Below are 19,365 nucleotides of genomic sequence, written 5' to 3'. Positions count from 1 at the left end.
ACCTTAACACACCAACACAAACTCAGGCTGCCAGTTGGACCTCAGTTGCTGTTGATGTATTCCAGCCTTCTTAAGTGGACACAAAGAATTTGCCTTCAACTACATGTTATCAGGCCTGCCTGGAAGGTTAAATAAGCTATGTCTCTGTAAATTGATGTGCATGATTAGTGTTGTTTGATCTAAATTCAGTTTGGATGCTCTTTCAACCCTCATTTTCTCTCCTGTTTAACTGAACATCTGTCCAACATCTGTGTGTAACACTTGTCCTCCTCTCCTACAGGAGAGAGCAGTCATGGAGTGTTAAACTATCCTTATCCTCTGACTGCTCCTCATATTCACACCAAAAACTCCCTATGAGCACAAGCAGCTGCTGCCTTCCCCCTTCACCTTCATTAATAATTCAAGACCTTTCATTTGCCATACATTCTCATATGGAATTCATCACAGATCCACCGAAGCAAGCACAGACTTGATTGGGAATTGAACCTATAGTGAATGCTTGGAAATGGGCCAGAAATAATGTAAGTTATAGTTATAATTACACGTCTGTAGTGTGTGTTTATATATGAATGTGCATGCACATCTGTGTGTGTGTTCAGCACACTTGCACAATATGCCCCTCCTGTAAAAAAATTCCAGCCATTACTCTCCACCTCTGCTCCTCCTCCCTACTTCATCATGGTAGATAGTATGGACTACCATTGTACTATAAAGCAACACTCCCTTCACCAGCTTTGTTTCTGACCCATTATATCTGCATATTAAATCAAACCAAAAGAGACAGCCCCATTGCATGGCATGCATTGCAACTCATATACAAACAGCCTTGAGAAAAGCCAGGATTGAGTTAGACAGCAGATGATTTCAGCATACAAACACCAACTTCTGTACCGTACTTCTTGTTCTTGGACCACTGAGCTGTTTATGAACTTCAGGAAGAATTACTGTGCCACGCTTCTTTCCTTTGGTAGACAGAGACGTCTGTATGGAGAGCATTGCAGAGATTCACAGTACTGCGTGTGTTCCTGATAATGACAGCAGAAAGCTGCTGATAAGACAGAGACTGTGTCTCAAAAGTGAACTGGCTTGAAGGCAAACTTGACAGAGTTTACCCCCGAGGAACTGTCTGTATTTCACTCACACTGACTGTGTTTGGGTTTGTGTGGATGGCTGGCTCTAGGATAATAGTCTGTTTGACACGTCCTGTGTAAGCAAATCATACTGGGTGCGGAGGAGAATCAAAAGTGAATCATAACTGGCAAATTGTAAAAGGAAGCAAAACACTTCACAGGATACATGTATGCCAAGTACAACATGGGCCGTTCAGTCATGGAGCAGCAGGAGTGTGTGTGTTACATTCAGGTTCAAACTGTGTATTCAGTCATGCCTGCAGCATCTGAACAACTATGGGTGGGATAGTTTGGGTAAATGCTATGGAAATTGGAGCTCTGAAATATATCGCATCTCATCTGGACTTAGCATTGAAACTGTTATTCACTGCTATGTAGACTCCTATCTCCATTGTGCATTATTTAATACATATCACTGTTTTGTGCTGGCACACTGGGTATGTGTGTGTGTGCTGTGTGTGTGTGTGTGTGTGTGTGTTGTGAGTGGCTTTGCATGTTTTGTGCATGCATGTATATTTATGTTTGGCTATTCTACCTTAACCTGCCACTGCTTTGTGCAACCAGCCATAAATCTGCAAGGGTAACATCCTGTTTCCAGGATCCTTCTGATTTCATGTCTGAAACATAGATTAATTGTGACACCAATTGAAAAACATGTGTCTTCTGTCATGCTAAAGCATTGTGAATGCAGAAGCCATGGTCCATAACTGAACCATGACGTGCCTAAGATACAGTCCATAAGTCACATTAGAGCTGGGTGACTGGATGAGTTCATATGCATGATTTCAGTGCCTCAACAGAAGCAATAAACCTGACTTTCTATTTGGGTTTTTGCTATTCAAAAAGCAGTATTTGAATGAAATGAATTTGACAAGAGCCAAAGAAATCACCAAGGAACAATGATTTTTTTTTGTATTTAATATAACAAAACATATGTTACACATTACAATACCAATGGAATGCCTCTGTTCTTGTAGACACATGTTTGTGTCTTCATTCTTTTCTAATCTCAATGTGGAATCTTTTCAGTGTAAAAGCATACATGTGTAGCCAATCAGATGACACAATGTGCTCTATGTCAGCATATCGAAAAAATATGTTTCCTACCACAGACAGTGAATGAACTGTATAACTCAATGTTCATGACACATAAAACATCAACTCTTGGTGTCAAGCTGTGCACAAAAAAACATGGAGATAGAAAGGTCTAAAATGTACATAGAAACACCTTGAAACCTGCAGTGAAACCACACACACACACACACACACACACACACACATCGATAGAGTTATGTAGCTATGTTTTTTGTTATTTGGTCCCTAATAAACACTTGGTTGTTGCACACCACAGCTGCTGCCTACATGAGTGCAGTAAAGCTGCTGGTGGTTATTTGGTCATAAAGACTTTGCTGTCTGTGGCTGGTGTGCTGACGCAGCAGGATTAATACCACATGGATATGTGTCTCTTTTGCACTATTAGCACTGAAGCTAAAATAAGCCAGTACATCAATTCATACTGTACATTTCAGGAAAGCTCAGTAGTCCTTTGAAGGCAGCAGATGAGGAAAGGGAGTTGAAGCCTTCAGACAAAGAACCATATCATTGTGCTTGGAAACATTTTGAACAAACTGCAAATGTAGAGTTAATCATTTGCAGTGTGAATGTTATACATCATTTGAAAGTACAGAATCTCTACTTACTTGAACTATGAATTCCCAGAACATATATACTTAAGATAATGAGATTTAAAAACCTTAGTCAAATGAAATAACTTAAAATGTATTTATACTGGTATTCGTCTGAAGGATTCAACTGATGTGAAGTGAGGTTGTGATTAATCAGACAGCAGGACTGGAACATTGAGCCAGTCAGTGGCTCAACTAAAACGATGAGGCAGCATTGTACAAAGTGGAGCGCAGACAGAGCAGACATGAGAGAGGCAAAACGATTAAAGAATATATAAATATGATTTGATACAAAAAGATTAACATATAACTAGCAATGGTATTCAATGCCCATCTGACTATGTACAAAGTGGAGGGAGAATTTCTAGCCCCCCCACTGCCCCAACACACACACAAACACACACAATACAATCACTAGAGACACAACAGAGTCAATGATTGTTTCACCTCTGCTACGGAGAGGTACAAATTTACAGTCTCTGTTTTGGCTTTACAAGTGAGCGACTAAAATTGTATGACTTCAGCAACAGCCTTTACAGTAAAACTACTTTAAACAGGATCAATCAGTCAAATTTCTAAGTGCTTTTTTCCATCAGTCTGTCAAAGTTAATAATAGCCAGTCGGAGCTTTCTTTTTTACATGTGAAACTGAAGAACATGACTCAGACCCACAGTTCTGTGAAGAGGATGTTGGATAGACTTTAAATCTTGTTTCCTTGTTTTTTTTCCTTCTAATGTCACACCTACTATGCTTTGGAGACAGGCTTTGGATTGTTCAGGCCCAGATACTGATAAAAAACAAATCTGTCGTAAGATAAGTTTATGTTATGTAATAGTCACTCCAGTTTATACACAGTGTTCTAGAAATGCTCATTGGGCTTGGTGAGTTTCAGATCTGCGGCGGGTTGTCGAGAGCTACGGCGGAGTACTCAGCCTCAGACACATGGGAAGCCTCGATGAGGCGCGCCAGGCCCGTCCTGGTGGAGTACTTAAAGATGAAGGCTTTCATGAGGTCATAGCGGTAGTTCCTGTTGATGAAGTTGTAGAGGATGGGGTTGAAGCAGCAGTGGAGCAGGGACAGGCACTGGGTGAGGTGTAAGGCCACGTAGATCACATTCTCCAGACCGCAGGTCAGAAGCACCAGGCCCAGCTGAGACAGAGCGTCAGCCAGGAGGACGGCGTGGTACGGGCCCCAGCAGCCCAGGAAGACCACAATGTAGGCCAGGATCACCCTGCGGCTCACGCGGCGCTCCTGCTCTACCGTGGAAGAAGAAGAAGAAGAGGAAGAGGAAGAGGAGGGGGTGAGGGCCCTGGCCAGCAGGGCGTAGAACACCGCGATAACGGGGAAGGGGAGGACAAAGCCCAGCAGGATGAAGCTCAGCTGCACCCCCACCATCCACTCCCTGGGGTTGTCCTCCGGGTACACAGGCCTGCACAGCATGGTGTCCCCGTGTGATGACCTCACGGTGCGCAGGAAGTAGGTGTCCGGCAACGAAGCCACCAGAGCCAGGAGCCACACCGCAACGCACGCACCGCGGCGGATCAACTTCCTGCGTGCGCCTCCCTCGCCGTCTCCGTGCTGCGTCACGCTCACGTAGCGGTCCACGCTCATGCAAGCCAGAAAGAAGATGCTGCTGAAGAGGTTGACGGAGAACAGCAGGTGTGTGAGCTTGCACGCTACCTCGCCGAAGGGCCAGTGGCCATGCTGGGCCAGCGAGCTCACCCACACGGGCAGCGTGACGCACACGCACAGGTCTGCGACCGCCAGGTGGGCGATGTACATGTGCGTCTCATGGCGAGGGGTGGAGTCTCTTTGGGCGCGGACGTTGACCCAGAGGACCAGGGCGTTAGCAGCCAGGCCGACGATGAAGATAAAGATGTAGAGGACGCACATGGAGTAGAGCAAAGCACTGCGGTTGAATGCCGTGGCGCACATCTCCACGCTCGATATGTTGCTGAAGGTGTCAGAGAAGTTGAGTTCCCCCAACGACTCCCACAGGTCCTCCAGCTCACTGGTGCTCAGACTCATCTCTCAGCCCCGGGAGAAGACAACCGCACACCACTGGGAGAAAACACACACCGCCTCTCACTGGGACAAGTTCTGTGGAAGCAAGACATCAGCTCATCAGTTCTCGCACCACACTGAAATATAAGTATATGTGGATAAAGATCGAACGGCTAAATACAACCATATGATGGACAACATTCTGGAATTATATTTGAGAGGCAATTTGCTGTTACATAAAGCATGGTTTCACTAGTATATTATGAGATCCAGTAAGAACTTGAACGGCATTAGCTAATAAAACACAAAAGCTACTTGTGGTATGCCACCAGATCCTAAAGAATCTTAATGTGGTTAACTCGTTACAACAAAGCTTTCATGAGTTCATAGAGGTTCTCGGTTGCCGTGTAATAACTGGAGAACTAAGGAGTTTTCCACGTTTGATGTGCAGTCAGGGGGCAGCATAATAAATGTTTACATTAGCCCCAAAAGCACAGGGTGCATATTAGACATGAGGAAATGAGATCGAGAAACCCAAACAGAATGTATTTCCGGAGCGTTCCGGGCGTTCCAAGATATAGCACTGGTCAAGATGGGAAACCTGATGCCACTTTAAAGAATGTTTTCCTTTTGCGTGCTTGTTATAGTAAAAAAAATGTTCCCATGTTTCTCTTCTTCTCTTGAAATAAGCAAGGAGAGGGTGAGAGAGGAGCTGTCACCACCCAGAGGATCAAAGAAAAGCCTCCTCATAACCTTGAAGACGTCATGCTATAACATCTGAAACTAATAACACATAACACACATACATGCACACACAGGCTACATACTCATACACACAGAGTAAAGCAATATGCATGATCAGAAAGGGAGTCTAGAGCAGCTCAGCATGCCAATAAACTGGTCTGACTCTTTTGATCCCAGGGCCACAGTAAAATCCCCGGCCTTCTATAGCTCAGCCTGATTTGTCTTCACAGTTTTTGGTGTGATGTCTCTCTCTGCTCCTCTGACTGCCAGCCAGTCAGCCAGCCAGCCACAGTGTGAGGGATCAGAGGTGAAAGGTGAGAAGTCAAAACCGGTACAAGAGTGGCTTAACCCTCCTGTTGCCCCTGATTGACGTGTACGCCCACAGAGTGAAATGTGTAGAGACATCAGTGGGGGGGCTTAACGCCTGCGATATGGTCTGACCACGGCTAAAACGAGGGTCACCGACCACTGGGTGACACAGCACGCTGGAGTGCAGTGAAATGTGACCGCCTCAGACAGCTGTCTGTGTAGGAGAGTGGGAATTTGTGATGTTTGCACACAGCATCTTTGGCACAAAGTTGCAGGGGAACAAGGCATATCTGACCTTGCATAAGGACAGCTTGAACATATTAGAAATGCGTGGCTTGGCCTTCGAAGTTGTGTTATGTCTGTCTTTGGAATCTGTCTAATAATTCTGTTTAGAAGAAATGTCAGAAACCTTGCATTTAATCTCAGTTTCCATTATTTTATGCCTCTGGAGAATGCTGTTCTTTTCTAATAGAGGGATTTTGTATGCTGAGATAATCCCTCACAGTGGTCTCTGTATAATTCCTTTCTATTATATGGAAAATACCTGGAGGTGCCAGGTAAACCCCACAGGCTTCAAGCCAATTAACCTCTTCACACTCACACCATCAGATAACAGAGCACATAGTAAATCACAGTCTCTCTCACTCTCTCCCTCTCTCCCTCTCTCTCTCTCTCTCTCTCTCTCTCCCATACACAAGCCGACAGCATCCAGTTACAAATTAGTTGAAATGCATGTAAGGCAGCTTTTGTTTTTCAATACACAGAAAATAATGAGCTCACTGAAGGCCGTTTTCATGTGTTAATGCTGTCGAGAGGAACGCTGCAGGTGCGGCGTGTCTGTAAGAAATTACTCCTGTTTGCCTTTTTAGCAGGCTTTAGTTGGGATGAAAGCTGTTAAATTTTTAAGACAGGTCCATGGCTTTCCCCGTGGGCTAAGATGTCCATGTTGTAACTGCTAAGAAGCAATTTCGGCGTTTCACAAAGTTTCGTCTTATCGTCATTATGCACAAGTGCTGAATGCACCGAAAAATCTAAGAGGTGATGTGCTGACTGAGTACACATACAATGTCACTGTTGTCATTGTTGATTTATATCACGGTGAAAACAAACCTTTCTTATCAGTTACCAGCTTCGGTATACAGTGGCCTTACTCGGTGTTTGAATGTATAGGCTGGTAATCGGCGCACGGTGCCGCCTACCCCGCTGGGAAGCTGAAAAATCCACATAGGGACCAACTGGCCTTAGCGAAAAAAGAGAGAAACCCCTATAATATTCCTATAATATACCTATAGTATTCTTGTAAGAACTTAATTGTGCGTCTGTGGTACTTAGTAGTGAGTAAGCTATACAGTAACCTTAGTCTATGGTATTTTTTTTTATCTCCTTTGGTATCACTATAATATTCCCATAATGTGCCTGTAGGGACTTAAACGATTTTTTCATATAAAAAATATTAGGTTAACTGTAGGCTACTTCGCAGCCAGCCAGCTGTAGCACAAAAAGACAACAGCGATTCTCCAAATAGTATGATTCCACACACAATATGCACTAATAATGACATGCATTGAAAATGTTAGAAAGAGAAACTTCCCTAATAGATACCCTTTTGTCCTATTTGATCTCATTTTTTTGCAACTTACTTTTTTAAGAGTCCTCGTCCCTCTGAAGTCTCCTCTTTTGAAGAATAGAGTAGGCTAATTTTCGCGTATTAGTTTTACTGATGAGGGATGACTCTTCCACGGTACGTGTGTCTCCCTCTGTCTCCTAAAGTGAATCTGAGCCTGTTCCTCCTCCTGCACTTGCTGATACCCTGAAGAGCTACGCCTCCAAGGTTGGCCCTAAAAGCCATGCACATTAACTTGGCATCACTTCAGGCTCTCAATACACAGCAGCCCGGGGAGTTTCGGCCAAGAAGAAAAAAGACTGCAACCGGATTTCCACCTTGCATAGGATAAACTTCTTCAGAGGCGGCATGCTGTAATAGTATTGATTGTGCAAGATTTTGATCACACAGGCATGCTCAGGCCCCACAGATGAATATTAGGGCCACATGTGAAAAAAACGAAAAAAAAACAAAAAAAAAAAACGTTTGAGTTCTGAGAATTCTGAGAATAAAGTGTTATTTTTTAAAATTAAAGTCAAAGTTGTAAGAGTAGTCAGAATTCTGAGTTTAGAATTCTGAGAATGAGAATTCTGAGAAATCAAATAAATTGTTCACATGTGGCCCTAATCATCTTCCATATCAGGCTGATGAAGAAAAATAAGGGCAGCTATGATTTGTCACCATGATTAGAATGATTTACTGAATATTACTGATAATGCTAACCTGTAAAGCTCAATGCACGATAAATAATATACCTAATACATAAGTCAGTCAGTGCATACACCCAGTGCCCCGCCCTAAGCTTACCTAAATCTGAAACTAGAAGAGCAGACATGAAGTATCTGGTAAACCACAACCACAGACATCCACTCCCACCAAAGACCAGCAAATGGGTTAAACCCAGCACTAGACACACAGTGGAAACTGAAAACGCCCTGTCAATGATGAACCACACCATAAAAACATGTTAATGAACAATCTGATGATTCATTTCATCTTTCAATTTGCAGCCAGCCCATTTCTGTCTGTCTGACTGTCTCACTGACTGAATGAATGAATGAATGAATAATGAATGCATGAATGAATGTTATCCAGGTTTGGGGGAACAAGATTCCACAGAGTGTGAGGTGGTATTCTGCCCATCTAATAATTGCAGGTTTAAGCTTTTATTAGTTTGATTAATCCACTCACAAAATAAAGCTGACAAATGGATCAAACTGTTTTTTAAAACAATTAAAAATAATGCACGGCTTGCCCCGAAAATATGAACAGCAAAGTCAGGTGCAGATGGCTTGTTGTTGTTTTGTTGTCATTAGCATTGTTGAGCCTCAGCATTCAGTCTCACTTCAGGCACATCCTCTTGGAAGCAGCACAAAGCATTGTGGGAGTGCTAATGTGTTCACTCAAAGCTCACCTGCAACTCTGCTGGCCTTGCAGCTGCTCTCACCAGGGCACTGAAGCCCATTGTCACACTCACACTCTAATGACAAAAAAAATTGACAAAAATGCAAAGATATTCTCAGAGAATTCGTAAGTAAAAGTAACACTTTTGATGAACATCCAAAAAAGCAGAAAAGCAGTCACTTGAGCCGGTATGGCCGGCATGTTTGGTTAGGACAAAGACACCGGTACATGGCAAAGGTCACACGACTGAAGTTTATTATCATTGTACGCCCTGTATTCAATGATGAAATACAGTAAGGTGGCTACTCTGACCTCATAAAAGACCAGAGTAGTGAAGTTTGTTTCTCTGAGGCTTTAAAGAGAGCTCCCACTACGCACGCATATCCATTGTCCTCCGTATCAGGAGCATCAGGGGGGATTTGTAAGCCTTTCTGATAAGCATCCGTAGCCCTGCAAGCTGCTGCCAACCTCTGTTCTCCAGGCTTCATTCACAGGGAGGCCGGACGGAGAGGTTCCTCTGAGAACAGCAGGGGTGTGTGTGTGTGTGCGTGTGAGTGTGAGAGTGTGTGTGAGTGTGAGTATGTGTGTGTGTGTGTGTGTGTGTGTGTGTGTGTGTGTGTGAGTGTTAGTGTGTGTGTGTGTGTGTGTGTGTGTGTGTGTTGGTGGGTGGTCTGAGAAAAGGCCATACAGTTCCCATATAATTTCTGTTATAATAATGTACTTGTATGTATGTAAGTAAATAGAATAGAATAGAATAGAATAGAATAGAATGGAATAGAATAGAATAGAATCTTTCTTGTCACACGACTAGGGCTAGTAGCACATCATGATTGAATGAATGCAATAGCTCAGCTACATACATACACACATAACAATAAGTAGACACCAAACAACACATATAGAGCAAAACAAACATCAAAATAAAGAAAAATAAAATAAAATACTAGTATTGAAAGATGGCAAAGTAGAGTCACAGTAAAATCTTTCCAGGTAAACCGTTTTATTGACGTTGAAGCATGTAAGTTTTGCTTTTTTGTCTTTTTTTGTCTTTTTTGTCTTTTATTTATCCACCGTTCAAACACAAGACATGTTTGCCGCTGCGGTCACCTTGGTCATTTTCCGAGAGAGCACCCACAGGGTGGCCACTCTCAACCGTCCTCATATTACACACGGCCAAGGTCGTCACACACATGTTTTACACATTGGATAAACAGAACGATCAAGAGATAGGGTGATGGAAAAGGGCGGGAGACAGCGAGAGGGAAACAGGGGAAAGCAGCGGTGAGAGAACGAGGGGGATGGGTGGGGGGTGGCGGGAGAGTTAGATGAGGAAAACAGAGAAAGAAAGATGGAGTGAGTTATTCCTAATGACTGCTCTCGCCATTGTACTCTGTCCCTGCGTCACAGTGGGGGGTCCGAGAGACACATTCTATTTTGGTGCAAATCTCCATTCAGAGGGTCCCTCTCGAACTCATTCTCAACCACATCTTAACTGTCGACAGCCAGCCTCTATCCCTCTCTCCCTCTCTCCTCTACTGCATTTTCTCTACTCCCTCGCAAACTCCATTCTTCCTTATCCTCTGGCCCCCCACTTACCCTTCTAACCTCCATCATCTCTCAGGTAATTAAGATTTTTGTGACGCTATCTTTACACGCATTTGTATGCATTTGTCTTTTTTTATATGGAGACGAGAAGGGGGGGGGGGATGATGGAAGTTGGATAAGGAGTGGGCAGAGGATAAGGGTGGATGGAGCGGGTGAAGAGGAGTTTTGAACCTGAGGGAGGGGAGTGATGGATCTGTAGAAAAAAGGAAAGAAAGGTTGGCTGCCGTTAGTTACAGAGTTCAAGAGGGTTTGTTTGAGCATTGCATTTTGGGAGGACGTGTTGTGTTATTGTTGATTTTGTGCTCGCTTAAGATGAGGTGATCCTTTGTGTCTCTCTGGGTTATGTTCATGCAGGTGTGCATTTGGCAGAGAGTGTGTCTCTGTCACGAAGTGGAGCAATCAAGGCATTCCACACATTGACAGAGCGTCCCTCACACCAGCCCATGACTGGAGTGGGAGTGAAACCTGAGAAGAGCTTAAATGTCAAACATGCAGGGAAAGTAAGAGTTTACCAAGAGCCTTTGTGTTACAAACAGGTATGTACGTAGGTGTGAAATACATACTTCTTTTCAGATTACCATGCACATTTTGTACATTGTATTTCTCTGTCTCTGTCTCTGTCTCCCTCTCGCTCTCTCTCTCTCTCCCTTCCCTCTCTGACCTCACTGTATCTTTCAGTGCCTTTATGCATGGCTGTTATGAATGGCCGTAGCTCATACAGTCCATTGACTTTGTCTATCATCTCCGCATCGTAACTCAAACAAAAGCGAGTTCTGCTTTCCCCAAGCTCAGTTTACACGATTGGGTTCACCTACCCTTTCTCCACACTTGCACGCACACACACACACATACACAAACACAGATACACGTCCTTGCACTTCTATCCATATGAGGACCTTCCACTGATTACTTGCATTCCCTAGCCCCTAACCCTAACCTTAACTGACACCACTACATACCTAATCTTAACTGTCACCTCACCCTAACCTAAACCTAATCCTAATTGTAACCTAAACCCTAATCCCAAATCCTGAAGCTAAAATAGCTGTTTGTCAAAGTGACAACCGGCCAAAATGACCTCACTTTGCAAAAGTGTCCATTCTGAAGGTGTGGTTCTCACAAGGATAGAAGTGCAAGAACATGCACTTACACACACACACACACACACACACACACACAAACAACATGCTCAATAATATGAGCCAGGCCATTAGGATTATGTAGAAGATGGGTAATAGCTGTGGAAAGGTTAGCCGTAGGGGACGGAGAGTGTCCAGTGTGGATTAGTGAGTGAATGGCGACAGAATCTTTCTACAGAGGGCATGACATGGTGTCCACTTCGCTGTGTTCCCTAACGCTTGCGGCGCTAATGTAGTAATCCTATCCTGACAATCCTGATGTGTGCTTTAGAAAATGCTGCTTTTCCATGCTGCCTGACACAGAGTTCACAGATAAGGTGGCTGACTTTCTCCGCTATTGTCCTGTCACAGTAAATGAAAAATGGCCCATCAGGACTGTTGGAATGCAGTGTGATTTGGAAACGCCTGCAGCAGTAGTTACAGCAGCTATATTACCTGTAGCTGTTGCAATGCTAGTCCATGGCTGCACATGAAAAGTTCAATGTTGTAGGCCTACTATTGTCACTGGGTTTAAGTTCACCATTTAACTCAAGTTTTAAACTGCTAAATAACATCTACGGTAAACACACAGACTCAACATAGACAAAGTAACATTCCAATTGCAAACAAGAAATGCAAAGTTCTTCAAGAGCATGAGCACTGAGAGAAGACCAAACATTGCAGTCTTTATTGGATATAAACATAACTCCAAACCAGTCAAACAAGCTGATGGAATAAATAATGTAGATAAACATGCTGTGCATTCAGCTTGCAGAATGAAACATAGGCCTGACTCATTTCAGTAGAAAAAGAAGGAAATGGCTATATACTGTAAATATCTTGCTCTTAAAAGGAGCTCTGTGGCAGAATGTGATTGATCTGAGTTACACGTGATGGAAAATTACCTCTAGCTATTTTTCTCCCTCCCAGGTGGTTCCCATTCATGGTCTACCCACCGATGGCATACACACGAGCGAATGCGGCGCTGCAGGGGGATTACGACCAGGATGTGGCAACCCAGCGAGCATCTGGAGTTGAGCCCTGTGCGCCTGGAGCTGCTGGTGAGGGACACTAGTACTAGCACTCCCATTCATCTATTCTTTCTACTCTTCCCCATTGTCTCATCCATAACCCTGAGCCCCAGTTACATCTATTACGCACAGACAAAAACATATGAGCTATTTGTAGTCTTTTTTTTTGTCTGACAGTGAGAAAAATAGGCAGCGAGATGGAGGAAGCACACAGAAGAAGATTGAATCAGAGATACTGAGGAAAGAAGAGTCATCAACAGAGCAAGGGATCAAACGAGCGTGAGGGAGGGGATGTACAGTGCTCACCATGCGTCTGTTTCTCCCATCACTTTGGAGTCTGTGGTGGAGATAGGAGAGATCTGCTTCTCATTACAGCATAGAAGGGATTTAGAGAGGAGTGTAATGGCTGACTGCAGTCTTAACCCTGTCACTCCAAGCCTGCTCTGACGCCCCAAACCACCAAAACCCCCCCTGTGCCTCCCAGTCACACTCAACCTCTGCCTCGAAAATATGAAACAGCTTTGCTGCCTCACATCATCCTCCTAGTACCAGGCACACTATCCTTCGGAGCCAGAATGGAGGCCCGGCCTGTAGTTCATCCATTCATCAAAACCATAAAGGCAGGCCTTCCGTGTGAGGGTTTCAGAGTTGCAAAGTGCAGGCATGCCTGGGCTGCATCACTGGAAACCCAGCGGGGTAAAGTACCTGTCAGGGCCCTGATCTGAGAGTGTGAGCCATTACATGGTAAAATACAGTGTAATCCTCTCAGGAATACATCTCAGTGAACATTCAAATCTCTGATGAGCAAAGGTGTGTGAAAAGTCCTGATGTGGTCAGTGCCAATGGTTTCCTTCATATTCACACTGAAGAAAGGACACAAAAGAAGGATGGAGATGAGGAAGGAATGAGTAAATGATGAAAGACATGTCCTCCAGAAGTTCAGGAAAAGGAGGAAGGAAGGAGGTAGTGTTTGTTGTTGTTTTTTCACCCAGGTTTTCCCTTATTTCATTTGGACCTTGCAAAAAAAAAAGGATCTCCTTAGCTATATTTGTGGTCCTGTTCCTCCACAGCTGTTGTAGTCCACCTCTTTATCATTCATCTAACCAACTGTTAAACAAAACATTAACCTCTCAAGCCTAGTGCCCTGAAAGATACATCTTTGGCACACACACACACACACACACACACACACACACACACACACACACACATGCACTTACAAATACAAACATGCATGCACCTTATGCCCTGAATGTTTGAGAAAAGAAGTCCATGAAAGTACCCCCCTTCATGCATGAGGCTGTAAACAGAGCAGACTGAAGTCTAGTGTCTGGCTTCTCATGTGCCGTGTGTCGTCTGCTGCTGCAGTCAATATACCACTAACATGTTATTACCTGAAGTAAAATCACTTTCATAAAGGTCTGAAAGATATATTTACATGAGTCTATAGTGAGTCAAGAGTTTTTTCATTGACAGGACTACAGCTTCTGAGCTATGAGTCTCATAATTCATCTCATTAACAAGGAACTGTGGGAGTCGCTCTATGTGTCCCAAGACAAACTGGATTTGGGAATCTACTGTGATTGGCCTACTTTAGAGGAGGATTGCGCTCAGATGTCAGACTGAGTGAATTCCTCAGTTCCATAATGGTGGGGAACACACAATGGACACACTATGAGACCAAGGGAGAGGGGGAATTTGGATCTTCAGTTAAGGGGAGGAAAGCGTAATCCTTTCCTACAGCGGGGTGAAGGGCTTTGGGGAGGAGGGCAGGTATACACCGGTAGTGGTTCGTTACAGACCTTTCCTGCTGCCAATCTTAATAGAGCTGCCCTGAACTGCGTCTCACTTTCCTCACGTATGTGCACACACACATACACACAGTTAGACGATCTGTTTTTTTTTCGTTGAGGGATAATTGATTAGATTTTAATGTAGCCCCTGACAGAATGAAAGGATAACACTTGCATGATATAAATCTCCCTCAGTTTTCACCCCTTAACCACTCATTTCTCACCCTGCCTCTTTTTCTTGTGCATTTCTCTCTCTCTCTCTCTCTCTCTCTCTCTCTCTCTCTCTCTCTCTCTCTCTCTCTCTCTCTCTCTCTCTCTCTCTCTCAAGCTTAACCGCTACCCTGTTGTGGGTCATAGTTTTCAATGGCTGGCCTGTTGTTAACCCTGTCACATCTGGCGCAAACACAGGGACTCATTTACTGCCCCATCAAAACACCCAACAGTCAACGGAAAACAGATCAATCACATCAGTTTCCTTTGGCTCAGCACTGCATAAACTTCTAATGTGTCACTCAAACCTCGCCTCAGTATTGGGGTATCATATATTTTTATGTTGTTTTTTAAAATATGTATATTTTGAAAAAGCAGCAATATATTTGTTTAGCACAGATTTGCATATCAAGGTTATTATACATTAAAATATGGGAAGCATTTCCGTTTAATTCTAGCTCCGCGTTAAAAAAAAGTCTGCATGTACATTTAATAGAATGGTGGTGGGGGAGTATAGTGCCTGTTTGTATGTGAAGTCCACCTGCCTCTGAACATTTTAAGGCTAAATTTTTTCTGAATGAATGTGTGTATTTGAGCTTCAAATAGAGCAGAACTGCTTTTCCGGAGAGCAACTGCTCTGTGCCTGGGAAGAGAGTGCCCACTTCCTCCCATTGAGCCAGTGGAGAATGGCTTTCCACTAGCCAGGGTGGGAGAACTGGGATGGACAATGGGAGAGCAGGATGGGCATCGGACTGGAGACTGTGATCTCCCTACACACATAAACACACCATGCCCCCATACCAGTCAATTCTAACTCCATCACTACGGCTCTCTTGTCTGTCTCGGACAATGATCCATATAGATTAAATGCTTTTCAAAAGAAATAGGGCAGAAAAGAAACAATCATTTGATATACCAGCATCCCCTTGCTTCCCTTAACTGTACAATGCTTTTGGTGGCAAGTTTCAATTGCAAGATGGATGGGGGGTGGATCAATGCACAGTGATTCATGCAATTCAGGCTGGCAGTAGTTGCTCTTCAAAACAAATGATATGACCACATTCTCATCTACTGCTGCCATATGGTAAACTATGGAAAGGTGTGTGTGCTCAGATGAAACAGGCGTCTCCCCCCTAAGAAGCTCCAAGTCTTAGCAGCACATGGGAATCACAGAAAAGAGACCTCTTAGTCAAATAAGTCACTGTGTAGGATTCAGGATCACTGAATTTCTTATTTTAGACTGCAAATATTTGAAAGGAGGAAATGATCAGAACATTTACTGGCTCCAGAGACACAGGTGATTGTGAAACTAGATCTGGCTCTGTAAACAAACACATTGTGACCTTGTGAGACCTCAGCTGTGAAATTTGTCAAGAGTTCCTATGTCACAGGCTGCAGTCTGTACATCAGAGTGCAAGCCCATTTCCTCAAGTGCCCCATACCCCCCTTCCCTCATTTCCTCCATACCCAAACAAAAGCTGCTTCTCTGGGAAAAGTGCTAGGCCACTTATGTTGCTGAGTAGGGCCCAAACCTGCACATTAGCAGACTCTTTCGATCACCAGCGTGTCTGTACAGAGGGAGTAGGAACACTTGAGCTACATGGTGCCAGGTGGCATGTGGGACTCGAGTTTGATTTGTTGAAAATTACCATGTCAATCCAAACATTTAAGACATTAACTCGATTGACCCAAACATTCGAGTCATAGCCTCTACCACACTTGTCTAAGTTGAGTAACCAAGAAGCAGAAAGAGAATGGACTACAAGCTTTGTTGCGCACACAGAACCTAAAGTCCAGTCTTCAGCACTAGGCCATCTACACACCAGCTTTGACCTGGCTGTTGGGTGGGAGTGGTTTGCCCAGGTGGGTTACTTAAAAGTCTCTTCAACCAATCATAGCCAGGTGTTTGAAAAGCTGTGATTGGTGGGAGGGACTAGAATATGAGCAGCAGCCAAACACCTGTCAATCAGGCTAGCTAAAAAAAAAAAAAAAAAAAGTTAGTGTTATGTTCCCTCGCTCATTAATCCAAGTGTGTAAACCCCTGGCCTCAAAGCATGCACATCTAGTCAGTCATCTTAAGATGATACGATTCTTTCCAACTGTCGGTACAGAGACTGCAGTTTAATGTGGGCCAGTAGTTTCATAGTCAAGTGCAGAGAGTAGAACTTGAGCACTTTAGTACTCAGTAGAGACATGGGCAAAGCAAAACCCCAGAGGCTCCTCAATATCTGAAGTTTCCTGTGCCAGTAGTGGCTGGCAAACAGATTAATCTGTTCAGATTGGCCAAAAATGTTCATATTGTGCCTTTGTAAAACCAGTGATTAGATTCTCAAGTTCTAGTTTCCAGTATTAGAGATTTAATCTCAACAAAGAATATTTAGGCCTGACACCAGTTTAAGAAGCCATTTATTTGTGCAACACTTTATATACAGTTAAGGCAGACATGACATTAATTGAGGACCCAGCAGTCCTCAGACCCCAGCTTTGATCTGGCTGTTGGGTGGGAGTGGCTTGCCCAGGTGGGTTCCCACTGTCAGGCCAAACTCCTTGTTGGCATGCTTCTCCTGGATGTCGGGCTTCAGCTGGAAACCCTTCTCTCCATCAAAGCAGTCAGAGGGAGTAAAGGAGAGGGGCGTTTCTCCCAGGAGGCCCTGCAGTCGTGTACGCCAGGCCTCCAGCATGGTGCTGCGGGCCTCAGAGGGGATGTGGGATGGAGCCCAGTAGATCTGAGGGGCCAGGACTTGAAAACCACAATAGTGCAGGATGCCATTCTGGACAGGACAGACATTTGGTGTTACATGTAAATATTGATTAATGCCCCCTTCACTTGTCCAGGAAAGGACCCAAAGATACCTGTAGTGGCCACAGGGTGACGTTCATGTCTCCATTGATGCCATTTGCACTGAACATGGACTCTTGGGATCCAGTGGTGAATGACAGCATGGCCCTCTTATCCTGAAGAGGAAATGACAATTTAGAAACCAAACTGGGCACATTAATGCAAACCTCTTGACTGGCTACCTTACCTTGAAGATTCCCTGGCTATACCTCTTCTCTGATGTGTAGGCAAAGCCCAGTGTGAGCACCCGGTCCATCCAGCCCTTCATGATGGCAGGAACAGTGAACCAGTACATGGGGAACTGAGAAGTAGCATCAAGTTAGCTGTAACGTAGAGAGTTGAAGGCAACATGATGTTGTCCTCTAGACTATACCTGAAAGATGACAAGGTCAGCTTCAGTGAGTTTACGATGTTCTTCAGTGATGTCAGCAGACAGTTTTCCCTCCTCCCACGCCAGTTTGGTCTCCTGTGCATACTGGAAGTTTTCAGCATTCTTCACTTCTCCTGCCGAGACAGAAAACAAGTTTCTGATGGGCCTGAAGAGCAAATCAAAGTCTGTCAAGTTGAAATTCATACCAGTGATGTCCTCAGCAGTAGCGGTGGCCTTAAACTTCATGGCGTACAGGTCGGACACCTCCACTGTGCAGCCCTGAGCAGTCAGAGCCGCCACAGCAGCATCTTTGGCTGCAGCGTTGAATGACCCAGGGCTCTGATGGGCATAGACAATCAGCACTTTCTTTGCTGCTAAAACAGGTAATCCAGGTTAGACCAAGTGCACATCAGCTCAGCAATGAAGTCAGCAAATGATATTTAATAAACAAATACAAGTTGTGAAAATGTCCAAGCTTAAACAAAGTTTGAGTTAACCATCAAAACTCTCTGCAGTTCTTAGACAAACACAGCAGAGCAGCAAACTCACCCATTGTGATACAAGATGTCTACTGCAAATGATGAACTACAGATTTTGCTGGTGTGTTAATGGAGGAAACACAGCTCATTGTGAGATGAGGCTAAAGCTGCTGTTTTTATACATCTATCCTTCTGGCGCATTCCCACTCTCACAGCTGCCTGTCAATCAGCAATCAAACTAATCAATCAGCCAATCCAGTCATGGGATCTTCTCTCATACCTCACATCTACACTTACTCTGCCCATCCCTGTTTTCATGATGAACACACAATTCACAGTTAGATACATATACCAAGCATTGTTAGAGCTACCTGCTTTCCCTTCACAGACGTGTGTGTGTGTGTGTGTGTCTGCATGTCTCTGCCTTTGTGTCTTTTGGGTCTCTGTGTGAGTGTGTATGCGTCTTTATGTGTCTGTCTGTGTTCAGTATGTGTAACAATTGTGTGCAGTGCCTGATGTCAAGGAGCCACATGAAGCAAATGTGGTTGAATGGCTCAATACTTTACTGCTGCTGGTTTTCAGCTCTGTTTTACTTAACATTACTTTCGTCTAAGAAGCAGTTGCCTGCGGTCAAGCCCACTCACGGATGTTGTCCTGTAAAAAAAGACCAAAAGCGAAGGGCATCAAAGGCAAGCGTGAGCTGGCACACATCTGGGACCAAAAACATTCCTAACTCCCATCTACCCTGCCACTGTCGGGTGGTGGGGGGCCACTGTTGAACAACTGCTACATATTAGCACATGGGCACACATGCATGCAAACACTCCACATGAGACAGCACATTAGTGAGACTCATATGGATATGGTTTGTCAACTATTCACTGTATTCTTTCTTCCTACTCTTTGTGTTCTTTCTTCTCACTTACTGAGTATTTCAAGTGATTTGAGTTTTAAGGACTCCGAAGTCAAGCTGCTCCTTGGATTGTTCAAATATACAATTATGAGGCATTGTGGTGTTTATAAGGACTCTTTTCATCTTTA

General features: G+C 44.1%; 2 protein-coding genes across 2 annotated transcripts; both read right to left on the bottom strand.

The window, feature by feature from the left end:
• Positions 1-2,087: 2,087 nt before the first annotated feature.
• On the bottom strand, positions 2,088-7,635 carry LOC139643191 (atypical chemokine receptor 3-like). The gene is made up of 2 exons (XM_071518371.1): positions 7,513-7,635; positions 2,088-4,915 (listed from the first exon to the last, which is right to left on the bottom strand). The coding sequence occupies exon 2, from the start codon at positions 4,841-4,843 to the stop codon at positions 3,704-3,706; it is 1,140 nt and encodes a 379-aa protein (XP_071374472.1). The 5' UTR covers positions 4,844-4,915; positions 7,513-7,635; the 3' UTR covers positions 2,088-3,703.
• Positions 7,636-17,107: 9,472 nt separating this feature from the next.
• On the bottom strand, positions 17,108-18,398 carry LOC139643189 (NAD(P)H dehydrogenase [quinone] 1-like). The gene is made up of 6 exons (XM_071518369.1): positions 18,395-18,398; positions 18,052-18,219; positions 17,849-17,979; positions 17,663-17,776; positions 17,490-17,591; positions 17,108-17,407 (listed from the first exon to the last, which is right to left on the bottom strand). Exons 1-6 carry the CDS (start codon positions 18,396-18,398, stop codon positions 17,108-17,110), a joined length of 819 nt encoding a protein of 272 aa, XP_071374470.1.
• Positions 18,399-19,365: the final 967 nt, after the last annotated feature.

The sequence above is a fragment of the Centroberyx affinis genome, unplaced genomic scaffold (assembly GCF_046629955.1).
Source record: "Centroberyx affinis isolate AG114_WGS23_722 - 3 ecotype Tasmania unplaced genomic scaffold, CSIRO-AGI_Caff_v1 ptg000576l_1, whole genome shotgun sequence".
NCBI classification, from domain to species: Eukaryota; Metazoa; Chordata; class Actinopteri; order Beryciformes; family Berycidae; genus Centroberyx; species Centroberyx affinis.
This window is presented reverse-complemented; position numbering and strand designations above follow the sequence as displayed.

Excerpts from the sequence above, each read along its gene's own strand:
- LOC139643189 (XM_071518369.1), bottom strand. Across the intron at positions 17,777-17,848 it reads CTGACCTTGTCATCTTTCAG|TTCCCCATGTACTGGTTCAC; the intron begins GTATAGTCTAGA and ends GCTACTTCTCAG. Across the intron at positions 17,592-17,662 it reads ATAGCCAGGGAATCTTCAAG|GATAAGAGGGCCATGCTGTC; the intron begins GTAAGGTAGCCA and ends TTTCCTCTTCAG.
- LOC139643191 (XM_071518371.1), bottom strand. The coding sequence starts at position 4,843 with ATGAGTCTGAGCACCAGTGAGCTGGAGGACCTGTGGGAGTCGTTGGGG.